Raw genomic sequence first — 13,319 nt, 5'->3', positions numbered from 1 at the left:
ATTTCACGTCTCCAGTATGCTGGTAGGTAGCCTCACACCAGGCAACGAAATCATCTCCCACAATCACAAGCATCCAATGAGCACGGTGGAATTCGAGCTCTTTTAGCCATAACTAATTTTTTAGAAATCAATGGGCAACCAATCTTGATTCTAAGCCATCACTGATAGCTGAGTCCAAGGCTTTCAATAACTTCAGAGGCATCAAGGGCGAGAGTACCGAAGACAACTTTCGCCATCCTATCTATCTATATCCAAGATTCACAATAAGCGTAATAAACCTTTCAAATAAAAATATGATAATAAAGTACCTTTTGATGGAATTCGCTTCCATGTTGATTCAGATGACATTTGGATACTCATGCTAATAAAGAAAAAAATATTAGCTGTTATGTTTGAGAAAATCGTATTTCAGAGTAAACGCTGTATGTTTCTTTTATTTTAATTCGAACATTTTCATTCATTACTATAGAAAAATTGAAATTGGAAAGTATTGAAATCATACATCGTAATCATAATAATACATTACACTTCATAAAAACATTTTTATACCAAGTGTGACATATCAGACTGAAATTAACTATTTCTGTAATTAATACTGTAGTTTATTATTATTATTTTTTTCGAAATAACCAGCTGATATTTGGTACATTATTGCAAGTGTGTGTAGCAAGGCATATCCACCAAGCGGATAAATTCCTCTAGATACATATTAATATTTATATATAGAAAAAAAACGTCATTTTGATAGATTCCAATTAATCAATTTAATAAAGGTGAATTTCAGTTAGATTAGTGCATATTTTTGTAATTAAAACAGTTGCAACAATACATTTTAATTAGATCAGAGAATATCTTTAATTAAAAATGCTTTAGTGTTAGCACAAAAAAATGACGCTTGGTGGCGGTTATTTGATTTGTTATGTCGTTTGGTATTTTTTGCAAGAAAATCTGTGTTTATCAATATTTAATTTGAGCTGTCGTGTGCTGCGTGAATTTCTTTTAAGACATTTCCTTTTCTAACGAGCACATTCCTTTTCTTACCAGTGATTAGAGCATATTTTTAGCAGGTAGATAAACAGATTTTGTGAATTCCTACTGATTATCTGACTTTTTTTAGAGAGAGGGCGAACAGGTAAAGTGATTAGATTTTAATATTTTAATAGGGCTGCGAACGTCAGCAACCAAAAGCGAAAATAATGAACGATATCAAAATAAAAAAAAAAAGTCATAAATTATTCTCTAAGCGTTCTAATTTATTACATTTTTATTTATTAAAAAATATTTATTAAATAAATTAAATTTCTCATTTATTTTGCTGAGAAAATTTTAAGATGGCAATTATTTTTATTTAAATAACTGAGAAGAAATTTTCATCTAAGTATGATAATGTTGTACTTGCTTCAACACTTGTGTATATGTTGGTACGTATTGTTTATACGTGTAGGAGACTTTTTTTTTTTGTTTTGTTTTCACAGTGTAAAGCGCAGAATTACTAACGTTGTTTTTCTTATGTTGCAAAAAAAAGTTGGGATGCACTATATCTTAATTTGCATGATCGACCCAAGCTTCCTCAATATGCTAGTCAGCGAGAAAGCATACTGTGGAGAGCGACGATCTTTGCAATTTCTCTACTAGAGGCGGTACGAAAGTAATGCCTCCTGTTTTTTTTTTCGATTCGAGCACGGCAGCAAGCTTTATACCGACACCGAGTGTACCGTAATAGTCTCTAGTTCCGCCAGAGTGAGTGCCGCTGCGATCGGTCGCGTGAACGTCATACAGAGAGTGGAAGTTTGGAGAGAAACATCATAATCAATTCAGAATGCTACGGGGAAAAACTAATAAAACACATCTGTAGAATTCGGTCCACCAGACACGTGAATGAAATCCTCCTTCTCCACGATAAACACCCGACCTCATGCTAGTTGCACACAAGGGATGCAACTGCAACATTTGGCTGGCATGATCTTCCTCATCAGGCTCACAGCCCTGATCTGGCACGCTCTGACTACACCTGTTTGGCCCTCTGAAGGAGGAGGCCATTTTGCGGAAGACGAGGAGCCGAAAATCTATTCGCGAAATGCTCCGACGTCGGAGTAGAATTTTTACTATGCTTGCGTACAGTGTTTCGCTAAACGATGCCAAAAGTGGTGAAGAATGAGAGAATGCTCGTGAAAGATGGAGGGATTAATCCATGTAAAAGCATTGTTGAACTTCTTAAGAAAATAGGAAATATTACTTTTGTGCCGCCCCTCCTGCCATTATTGGATCATCCTCTTGATACCACCTGACAGAGCAGATGGTTTACTAGCAGGTTCCGTGTATTCTTTTATAGTATGCTTGAGGAATATAACTCACCGTGAAGTAATAGAGAGAGAGAGATGCTGAAGTTCCTTCTCCGAAAATAAAACACAAAAGATCAACTGACCGGTAAAAGATCAACTGGGATATATACGTATATTGCCCAGAAGATCGATATCATTGATCACCTGAGATAGCGTCATGATGTGTTAAACTAGTACATAAGCATAAATGAACACTCTGCTTTGTGATTAGGATGTCTGAATTATCTCTCAAAAAGATTCTCATTTTTGTCACCGTTAACGTAACCATAGCAGGAGTGTTGAAACCTCTGGAACTTTCATCTCAGAAGGATATTAACTGGCCAGATTAGATATTCAATTCACATTCTGTAATATTTTGTTTCTGATTATAACAGATAATTTTCAGATAGATAGACATTATAATTTCTAGGTTTCAAGTAAAATTACTTATATTTACTCTTAAAATAAATTCCTTCATATTTTAGAAGCGATGTTTCAATTTGTAGAAACAATGGGATGTAAATATCGCACTGTTTCTACAAATACTAAGCGAAACTCACATCTAAGTATATTCGCGATAAGTATATTCGACTGTTATTATTTATGTGTGTTTTGAAAAAGGGGGACTCGCATGGGGATAGGAAAACTTTTTGAGCTAAGAACGGAGCTTAATTGCCGAAATTATAAACCCCAACACATTCTACACAGTTAAGGGATTTGAACTACTTGTAGAACTATTTTGAGAATCACTTGTAACACGAATGACCTCTCTCTGGCGGCAATTTAATAGCGTTCAATTAAGAATTCCAGTTAAAATTAATGGAACGGAGTTTGGTGGGTTCAGTTTAAGATTCCCTACCGAGTTTCGTCCGTTGGGTGCGCTGAGTTGCAGCAAATGAGCATTATTATCCGCCTAATAGACCGATCGCTCTGATATGCTAGGTAGCGCTTTAAATTCGTCGAAAATATTCTTCGGAGTCTTCGATTTCTTAGTTCGATTTCGTTATTATTGAAATGGTGTTTTCTATTGAAATATTGATTTGACGAAGGCGGTTTCTACGAAGCCCTTTAGTTAGCAGAAAGACCTAAGGTTTAATCGTGTCTAGGCAAGGGTTGTTCACTCTCGGAAGCTCAACACACACGCGATTTACACACAAGAAATATATATTTAGGAATAATCAACCATATGAGAGATTTTAATTTTTCGTTTCGTAATAAAATCATCGAAATAAACGGAGGAAAATACACCTACTCAGAAATCTGTTGCAAGCATTCTTATCATAAGCTTTCTGTTGAAACTCTCATAAACATAAAGTGTTTATATAAAACTTCATGGGATCTTTGCCACGTTGAAGTGGAAATATGTGCAATGGTGCAGTTTTCCGAAGTATGCAGAGAGCAAAGTCAACACATTAGCTGATCGCAAATGGTAGTTTTAAAATGATTTAGCTAGTCTTGGAAAAGGCGCTTTTAAGGTCAGATCAGCTACTTAGCAATGCTCCCAGGAAACGGTTGCTATAGTAACGAAAGAACGTCTTTAGATGATTATGGTTCTCCTGATTTTTCACGCTCCAAGGATTGGTCTTGAAAATATAGGATTTGAACTACCGAGAGAAAATCGGAGAAATAGATGTCCAAGGCCGACCAAAAAAACTTCATGGAATGATTTTTTTTTTCCCGTTCTGCAATAAAATTACTTACTGTTTACTCGCAATAGGGTCATCTTCTCGGCATTTTTGCGTTTTGTCCAACGCAAATAAGCTCTTGAAACAACATTGAAGGATGCTTTTTTTATGATTATAGAAATTCAAGAACGGATAACTCTTACGATTTAAAAAAAAAAAAAAATTTATGGTAAAAGTTTCGCTTGTATATCAAGGGCGTCTTCAGTGCGCTAAAAATGAAAGATAGTATAAACTAACAGATAGATTCTAAAAAGGGTTACTAGAATAGATTTAGAAAGTAACAGCCGGTTACTAAATACCTAATTTAAAAAAATAAATAAAAATTAGGAAAAAAAGTACTATCTTCCATAAGGGAGATGAACGTAAGCTATCAGATATATTTATGTTTGGACAGTGTAATAACGTCTCAAAGTTTCCTTACAAAGACGTTCCATAAGGATTCTACTCTTGTTTGAGATTTTCCACAGGACTGTGCTTAGTAGAGAGTGCATGTTCAGTAGTAATTGTCTGAGCTTGTGATACGTTATATAAAATTTATGTTCGTCACAACAGACAGAGACAGATCGTCCAGTCCAAAATAAGATACGCCGTATGAGCAAGGGTTTTGTTAGACGGCCGTAAAATTAAGCTTGCGGAATCTGGGTGAAGAAAGGAAGGTGGAGATTTTTCTGACAGGACGAAATGCTACATAAATGTTGAGAGGCTTTAAATTCTCACGAGATATTCCTTTAATATCGAACAGCAGAATATTAATTTCTTCTTGAACAGAAGATGCAAGAATAGAGTTCTTGAAAGCTTTGTTAATAAAGGCTACTTCGCTGAAACCGTTTGCCATGAAGGTTGATTTGATTTCATGTAAATCTTGGTGTCATCAATCATTTGAAGAACATTAAGCATGGGCATGATTTACTAGGATTGGTGCAAGTTTGCGTGGATATAGTGGCCTGTGTGAGTTTTCTACCGTAACAAACACGAGAAAGTGAAGACTACCATCCAGTAGACGAAGAGTCTCACACATAAAAAATCATTCATATTCACCTCCCTATGTTAAAGAATTTTTTTTATAGCTCAAACCCAGGAAGGTTGCAAACCTATAGATCATTACTATCGTGGATGAGTATAATGATTTTTTTTATTATTAATGTTTATGTATTTTCGAGTGATTCTCGCAGTTGTTATTACAACTGCGAGAATATTTTCTAAATGTAGAAATTATTTATTTATTTTATTTTATTTTTTTAAGCTTTTCTAGGTTCTACCTGTTGTATGTGTTTAAGTTTGTTATACTGAAGCCCTAGTTCTCTTTGTAGCATATACTTATATAAACACTCTTTAGGAGCCCAGTAAATTTTACCGCCATGGGTCCCCAGACGTGTAATCCGCAACTGGCGTAGACTATTCAGGAATGAATATTTTATGATTTTTTTTTTTTATTTTTGAGAAAAAAACAGATGTCGCAGAATAGGATCTGGTGAGAATGGAATGAGTTTCAGAAATATTACATCGTGGTACGATGATGCAAGCAATTTCAGTGTGCTCAAGTACTGTCCTGCTAAACTCTTCAGTGAAGTTGACTGTGATACGTCCATATGCAATATTCCGTAGTGATTTCATTATGAATCGAAATCGAAAAAACTTCAGTGAGGGGAATTACGTGGCCTTATATGGGTGGGTGGGTGGGTGGGTGGGGGAATTTTTCCTGTCGAAATTTCGCATTTATATCCCTGAAAACCGGCAGAATAATACACAGGTAACAGACAATATACTAGCCTCCGTTACCTTTATCTCAATTCCGAACGTATTACAATAATTTACGTTGATTTTATTCGAAACGTTACTGCCATAAACTGCCAACTTATATACGGTAATTATTTTCAAACTTTATACTGGGAATGAAATTTGCGGGTATATTTTTACAATTATTGTTATGATAACATCAGTATAGCAATTGGACCTCTTTTATGTTTCGAAAAACACTGAGAGGATGGATGGAAATACGTTAGCAAAAACGGATCCTTACTACAACTTCAGTTATCTAAAATATTAAAATTAAGAGGAAATCAAAGCAGGAGTACTTCCTAACTCGTGAAAATCACCAAGCTTCTAAATTGGGAATATTTTTAGATCTGAAACAATTGAACTGCATAACTTTAAAAGCAGCGCGTGCTTATGGTTGTACATTTTTTTTAATTATCAAAACTGAAGACCAAAATTAAAACTATCACACACCAAGATGATTTTAAAAGAAACATACCCAAAGGAGTAGTATGCTTCATTGGATTGAAACTGGGGCTGAGAAAGCCAGTGAACAACAAGAATGCAAAGTCATCCTTATGCCTTTTGGCAATTTTCAGATGATTTGTTTCCTGTGATCCTCGTCATCGGCTGGCAGCAGTCCTTCCTTAACAGGTGGGATGAACTCTTTTCGTGAAGAGACGTACCTACCTGGCTGGCATCAGTGGCATTCAGAGATCAATTATAAGGAGATCGATTGTGCAGGTGTTACTGTTGTCACTTGCATGATGGATACTTCGATTATACTGCTGTTGCCATCCTTGGCACCGCTGCTGCAACGTGGAAGAAATGGAACAGAGATTTATGATCAAGCCAGATTTTTCATTCAACTGTTCAGTGTATTTAAGCTACTTATTTGCAGTTGGTGTATTGCGCTATTATTTATGAACTATCCTAACAAAAAGCAAAGATCGTAGTCTGCCTTTCAAGAAATGCACGGAATGACCAGATTAATTTTTTTTAACGTAATAAATGAAACTTTTAACCATTGATCACTATTTGTATTCAGTTTGCGATATGTAGTTAATATTAGCAATAATATGAACTACATTTTCGCATAAAAGAAAACAAAATAGTAAACTCGTAATAAGTTGATCACGTTTCGAAGATCAAAAAAGTCCTGCTGATATTTGCAAGTTCTTGTCATGCGTTGTCGATAATTTTTCATTCTCTAAACAACAATACCAATGCATCATCTCCAGCAACCTTCGTTAGTATTTTTAACGAGATAATACTCTTTTTATCATATTACGTTTCTGTTTGTGGAGTACACGGAAAGATCGGCACTTTAGTTCGGATTTAGGTGATTACACTTTATCAAAAAACAGCATATAGTAATTTTTATGTGACTTTCTACCCACACGTAACTACTTTTATTTATAATTTAATACAGCAATATATGGAAAAGCGAAAAGTTTAATTTATAATTAAAGGAGAGAACGACAGAAAAAAAAAGGTGTGAAATATACTCAATTAAAAAAAAAGGAACAAAGAAAGAAAAAGTTCACAGAAAACTAAGTAAGAATGAATATAATAGATGAAGAAAACCTAGATTGACTATAATATAATACAATGCGCCGAATTTTAACGAAATGTAGACTCAAGCTATCGTATGTTGTTTGTTTCATGATAACAGAGCAACTGGAGATTATTCGTCCTTATAGAAAGTGATTTTAAGTTACAACATGATTTCCCATAAGAAATGTTCCAGATACGACTTAGTTTCCTCACAGGACCCGCATTAATTCCGCGTATCCTAGATCCATTTTATCATAAGTGCTATTCTTCTGAAATTGCATCACTCAGATTGGCCAGACGTCATTATGTTTACTACCGACTGATTGGCCAGTTCGATATCACTTACCATACCCAGATTCCTGGACCTGCTTTAAGTTTTCTGTACCGAATCGCAAACAGGAAAAAAATATTGCCTTTCTGGAAGAAAAGGAAAAGGAACTGTGCAGATACGTTCACTGGTTTCAGATCTCTCGTCCGAGGCAAGAGATCCCGGGTTTATGTGATTACATATCACTGCGGTACCTGCACGACATTGCAAGGTTACAGCAACCATGTGCGTTGCTCCCTGCACAAATCAGCTACCTGACGTGATTAGGGTCTAAAAATAGTAACATATCATAACCTACCTAATGCTCTTGCTTCTCCATCTTGGTCCCTCGGTGGTATCCAAGGAGATCTGTGTTTGTAAATTCTGGGGAGCGTTCCTTAGTCGCTGTTGCTATGGAGAAAAGGAAAAAAAAAAAGAAACAAGTTTTCAGCGTTCCGTTGTAAGATTGTGTGAGGAGTAATTGTGCTGCATTTTAAAAAGCTGATGTTTATGTATGCTGTGTTTATGATGTGAATAACTGGGAGACAGTTCGCGTTTAAAGAGAGAGGTGCTTGACGAAAACAAGAAAGAGAGAGAGTCGTGTAGTTTGTAATTATACTGCAACAAAGTAAAATAATCACATTTTTTTTTTAAAAAGAAATCGAGATTACTTGAGAGCTAAATTAAGAAAGACTACATCAAAATCCTTTTCTATATTTCTGACCAATTTCATCGACCAGTGGCATACGTCATACACATGTGCCTATCACTAGAGTTATTTCTTACACTGTACTCTTTGGCCATTACTATAAAGTCCATTGCATTCTCTCTTTGTTCCAGCCTGGGCTTTTAAACAGACGTGCGGGAATGGTATCTTATCTTACAGAGAGAGTTTGTCTGATGGGTCATTAAGTCCAGCAGCTATTCACGTGCTGTGATAATCTCCAGTGTCGTTCTTTGTAATGGCAGCGGTGCGATTTTATGTCTCACAACAAATTTCAATTGACAAGAAGCTCTAGCTGTCAGCAGTGATCTATCAGGTTTTGCGATCCTCCTAACATTAACTTCTGTTTCCTCCTACAGTATGTTGACGGTCTATTTCTATTTTTTTTTTTTAACAGTCGCAGGTTGTAGCGTGTTTAAGAATTCTTTGCAGCTGCACTAAGGAATGCTGGGCGCAGATGCAACAATGCGGACTTGTTGCATAATACAATCGCCATTACTGGCAGACTGAACTAGAGGCGAGCTAGCCAGTCTCATGCAACGGTGGGAGGTTTTTTTTTTTCTTTCCTGTAGAATAGACATAATACCGAAAAATTGCGTTTGTGAGATAGAAGTTGAAGTGAAATATATAACAAAAGGCTAATCTATGAGCTGAATTGTTCTCCTCTGGACAGCGTCGAATATTTAGGGAAGTTTTAGGCTCACCATCATAAACATATGAGCACATTATTCTAAAGAGGGACTTATTTGGGATTTGTATACAATTAAGAGATTGATGGACCTATTTAGCTTCTTGAACGAACGAAAGAGAATGCCTCGTTTTTTGGATGCTGAGGAAGCTACTAATGTAGTGTGTCTATGCCAAGAGAGACTGGAGATAGTCCAAGCAGAGAGATCCGATCCTGTCTGATGATATTGCTGAGGGTAAAGGAAATTGCTGAGATCTATTCTTTAAGAGAAAAGGCACGACTGCATTTTGGTGGCATTGAAGGTGACCTGGTTGACCTCTCCCCCATTGAAGAATAGTACGCAGATCAATGTTTATGACACCGGTTGTATATGATCACGAAGTTTGGGTTGTCTTAGCACTGTGTGAGTGGCATGAATGAAGAGTATAATCATCTACAAACCTATGAATAGGATTAGTGACGATTTAGAGTAGATCATTTACATGCAGGAGAAATAAATAGGTGATAGGACATAGTCCGGAGGCACTCCTACATTAGTGGCGAAGCAGTCCATCATGAGATGTAGTGAACCACCAGAGAGAGAAAGATGGCTACCTAATTGCAGAACGTAGCCTTTTAATTTTTAATTTATCTGATCAAAAGAATGTTAAACGACATTACTCATTTGCAATAAACCTCATTGATGTAAACTATGACTAGACTTGAACTAGTGTTTCCAACTTAATAATTTACGAGTTCAGGATGGTTGGGATTCTTGTTTGTTCTTCTTGCTACTGCGCTGTGGACTGGATTTTCATTCAAGAAGTTTCAATATATTCTGCCTTTTCTAATTCTTATTTTACTATTATCTTTTCCAACTCTAATCAGATACTCTCTCTCTCTCTCTCAACACACACACACACACACACACACACACACACACACACACACACACACACACACACACACACACACACACACACACACACACACACACACACACACACACACACACACACACATTGCTTTCATTTCTGATCTGTCACAGGAATCTTTCTTGAAACATCCTTTTCACGTCTTGCGAGAAATCTGTTTACGATTTCACTTAAAAATGCTCTTTCAGTTGGATTACGCTACTGCGTTTCTCCTTTTTTACATTTCGGTGTCAAAGAATGCGCATCGGAGCCTGATCTGAATAATGCAAATATTGAAGTGCACGTGACTGACGAGTGAGACGCTTCAGGCTTTTATGTTTCTTCTATCGATTTCAGATTCAATTATTGTTCCCGCAAAAAAAGCGACTCCATTTCTGTATTTTTAATTTCATAAATGAAGTAAATTTATCCATCGATTATTTTTATTTGTCCCTGCGCCAATTTCAGAGGTTTGTGAGCGTACACCATTGATTTTCTGATCGATAATCGATTACTTTTTTTATGAAACTCAGTATAATAGAAACGATTGTTGAGGAGTAAAATTACGATTTTTTTTAAGATAAGAATTTTTCAAGAATATAACACAGGGGGCGCTTTTGAGTCGATACCTACCTCTAATATTAATCTTTTACATGCTGACCAGAATCGGGTTTTAGGGCGGAAGTGACGTGTCATCATCATCATTAAGGCAGCCTCAAAGAGAGATATTCTGCAACAAAATACTGTATGTATACATAAATATAATTTTTAGTACAGTCGTAGCATGAAAACAAAATAAAAACTAAAGTTGCTAATCTATAACTGATGATTTCGTTCAAATAAAAATGAATCACTCTTGACATTAAAAAGTTAAATGTCATTTTAAAATTTCATATGAAATAAGAGTTTAACAGAGTTGTTTTATTCAAATAACCATTTTTATTACATTAGTTATTATTTTAATAATACGTAATTTTAAAAATATTATTTACATTTAAAAATCGGATGTGAATAATAAAACTGCATTTATAAAGGTTAACAAAAAAAAAAGGTTAACATCAAACAATTTTCGTACATTTTATGAGTTTCGAAGAATTAGTTTTCAAAATGCTTTTATATTATACAGGTAGTCCCCGATTTACGCAAGGGTTACGTTTCACAAACTGGAAATTGTCTGCTTTGACTTAATTGTCCAGTTTGTGGATGATGGCTGTTAGTGGTGTGCGAGTAACGTACGCGAGGCAAGCAACATTTTTATAAGTCGAGATTTTATTGTCCTTTCGGGATCATTTACGTAAGTCCGAATTTACGCAAGTCAGGGACTGCCTGCATTTCTATACTCATTTTATGAGTTAGAATATTTTTGCACAAGGAAATTTATATTATATTACCGGTGTTTGTGATCACGTATGCTTTCGTCTGGTGGCAAAGCATGGTAACGTGCTGTAACTGGCATCTCAGCTAATTCATCGATCTCGTTGTTAAATGGAACTGGATAAAAAAAAAAAAAATGTATTTTTATTTCCTTACGTAATCACTTTTGGCTAACTCAATTCAATTTTAAGCCAAACAAATATTAATTCTAACAGTCCTTATTCAGTATTAATGACATTTTAAATTAATAGGTGTAATTGTTTTTATTACATTTTTATATTTTTTTTACCATTATATTCCCAAATCCTGAAATTGTTTCACTTAAAGAATAAATTAAGTCTTTCACTGCATTGCAAAGAGGAAGTCACAGGTTAAATGCCATTTGGTAGATTTCATTTCACCACTTACATTTTGGTAAATCTTAAAACCCACACTTTTCATACATTAATATACTTGTTGGGGTTTAGGATCACGAGATGGCGACAGATGTCTGCTGTAATCTTATCCCAAGTTATGCTGAAGTTTTTTTCCCTGTTTGCTCACAGGAAGAGAAAGTTTTTGACAAAGTTGCTTTTCCAGATAATCTCAAACATATTCAGAGTATCAGTAGTATTTAGTTCATAAAAAACGCCGTTCCGCGCTAAATTCATTTCACTAATTTTACCTAGTTGTTTTAAAGTCCAGCCGTTATCAGGATCTTCATGAAACGATTAAAAATAATGGAAAAGAGAAATAGGTACGTTTGCTAGATATTAATTTGTTTTGATGTCTTGTCCTATCATATCTAAACAGAAAAATTAAAATCTGACATAATAACTGCATTTCAAATATTGCATTCATTTTCTAAGTTTCCAAGATATTTAATTAAAATATTATTCACTGGATAAATCTCAAGCCAATTTTTAACGAGCAGGAACTTTATTGATTTTATGAGTTCAAAACTCATACTTTGTTTCACATTTGAAACATTTTTATTTCTGAATTTTAGAAGGAGATGAATGCCTTACAGAAGACTCCTTCACTTTCTGTTTCGTGTGCCAGAACAAAAATCCTATGTGACACGTATATAAATAGAAAAGCGTTTATTTTAAACGAACACAGCACGATTTCTCAAAATAAAACCAGTACTATAATCACATATTTTCAAGATAATCCCAAAGCACATTTTTGACCATTTTTTTTTTTTTTTTTTTTTTTTTTTTACGATTTAGACAGTAGTGACAACTTTCAGTTTCTATTTTTAGACGAGCATATTTTTCTTAAACTGAGACTTATTTTGCCATCACGCATTCGCGCCGCAATATTTATTAAATTTAAACAGACACTGTTTCGCATTTCTCTTTGCTTTAAATTCTTATAAATATGAAATATTCTTCACAGTGGCAGAAAAATCTGTCTCGGCAGCATTTTTTTAGAATTTCATCCTTCTTTTGACTCGACGAAAGGTATAGATTTCTTTTATCCATCGAAACTCTTTCTACCGGAAATGGGAATATCGGTGCGCGCGTGCATGCCAGTGATGCTGAAAAAAAAATAATCTTTTTTTTTTCTGCTCTGTTTAAAGTAAAATGCTGAATAGAAAATATTCCTTCCTTATTATTCTCTTGATCAGTCATTCACCAGTGACTTCTTCTACCTTTTTTTTTTTTTTTTTAAGTGAGGTGAGACATGCCCATGTGATTTAATTGTACCTTAGAAATTTGTATGAAAAGCATTCTTATGGCGCAGTAATTATTGTACGTGTCACTCAGTTGACAAAAGACTGGGTTTCGAAATTACCAGACATCGACCAACTAAGTTGATAAAACGTTTTTAATTCTTAATTATATTCTTAATTTAAAATGCTAATGATATTAATGTAATAAATGGCAGTAAATGATCTTATTGTCTTAACAGTCAGAACAGTATCTTTACATTGATTGAAAAGACCAGGTTGAAATTCCATCTAGGAAGAAAAAAATCAATAAAAGGGTGTTAGCCTTTCCCTAAGGAGATAACAGAATTTTTCTTCACTG

General features: G+C 34.9%; 1 protein-coding gene across 1 annotated transcript in view; it reads right to left on the bottom strand.

Annotated features, from left to right (window-relative positions):
• The window catches only part of LOC150102230 (sodium/potassium/calcium exchanger 3-like), a 119,301-nt gene that overhangs the window by 16,823 nt on the left and 89,159 nt on the right, over positions 1-13,319 (bottom strand). The window contains exons 9-12 of the mRNA XM_090398687.1: positions 11,322-11,421; positions 10,564-10,660; positions 7,945-8,036; positions 309-361 (exon numbers count right to left, since the gene is read on the bottom strand). Of these exons, the coding sequence (XP_090254813.1) occupies positions 309-361; positions 7,945-8,036; positions 10,564-10,660; positions 11,322-11,421 (342 nt within the window). The remainder of the gene's footprint in view (positions 1-308; positions 362-7,944; positions 8,037-10,563; positions 10,661-11,321; positions 11,422-13,319) is intronic.

This window comes from Typopeltis vanoorti, chromosome 10 (genome assembly GCF_054136105.1).
Source record: "Typopeltis vanoorti isolate ZY-2024b chromosome 10, IOZ_Tvanoo_1.0, whole genome shotgun sequence".
In the NCBI taxonomy this organism is placed as follows: Eukaryota; Metazoa; Arthropoda; class Arachnida; order Uropygi; family Thelyphonidae; genus Typopeltis; species Typopeltis vanoorti.
This window is presented reverse-complemented; position numbering and strand designations above follow the sequence as displayed.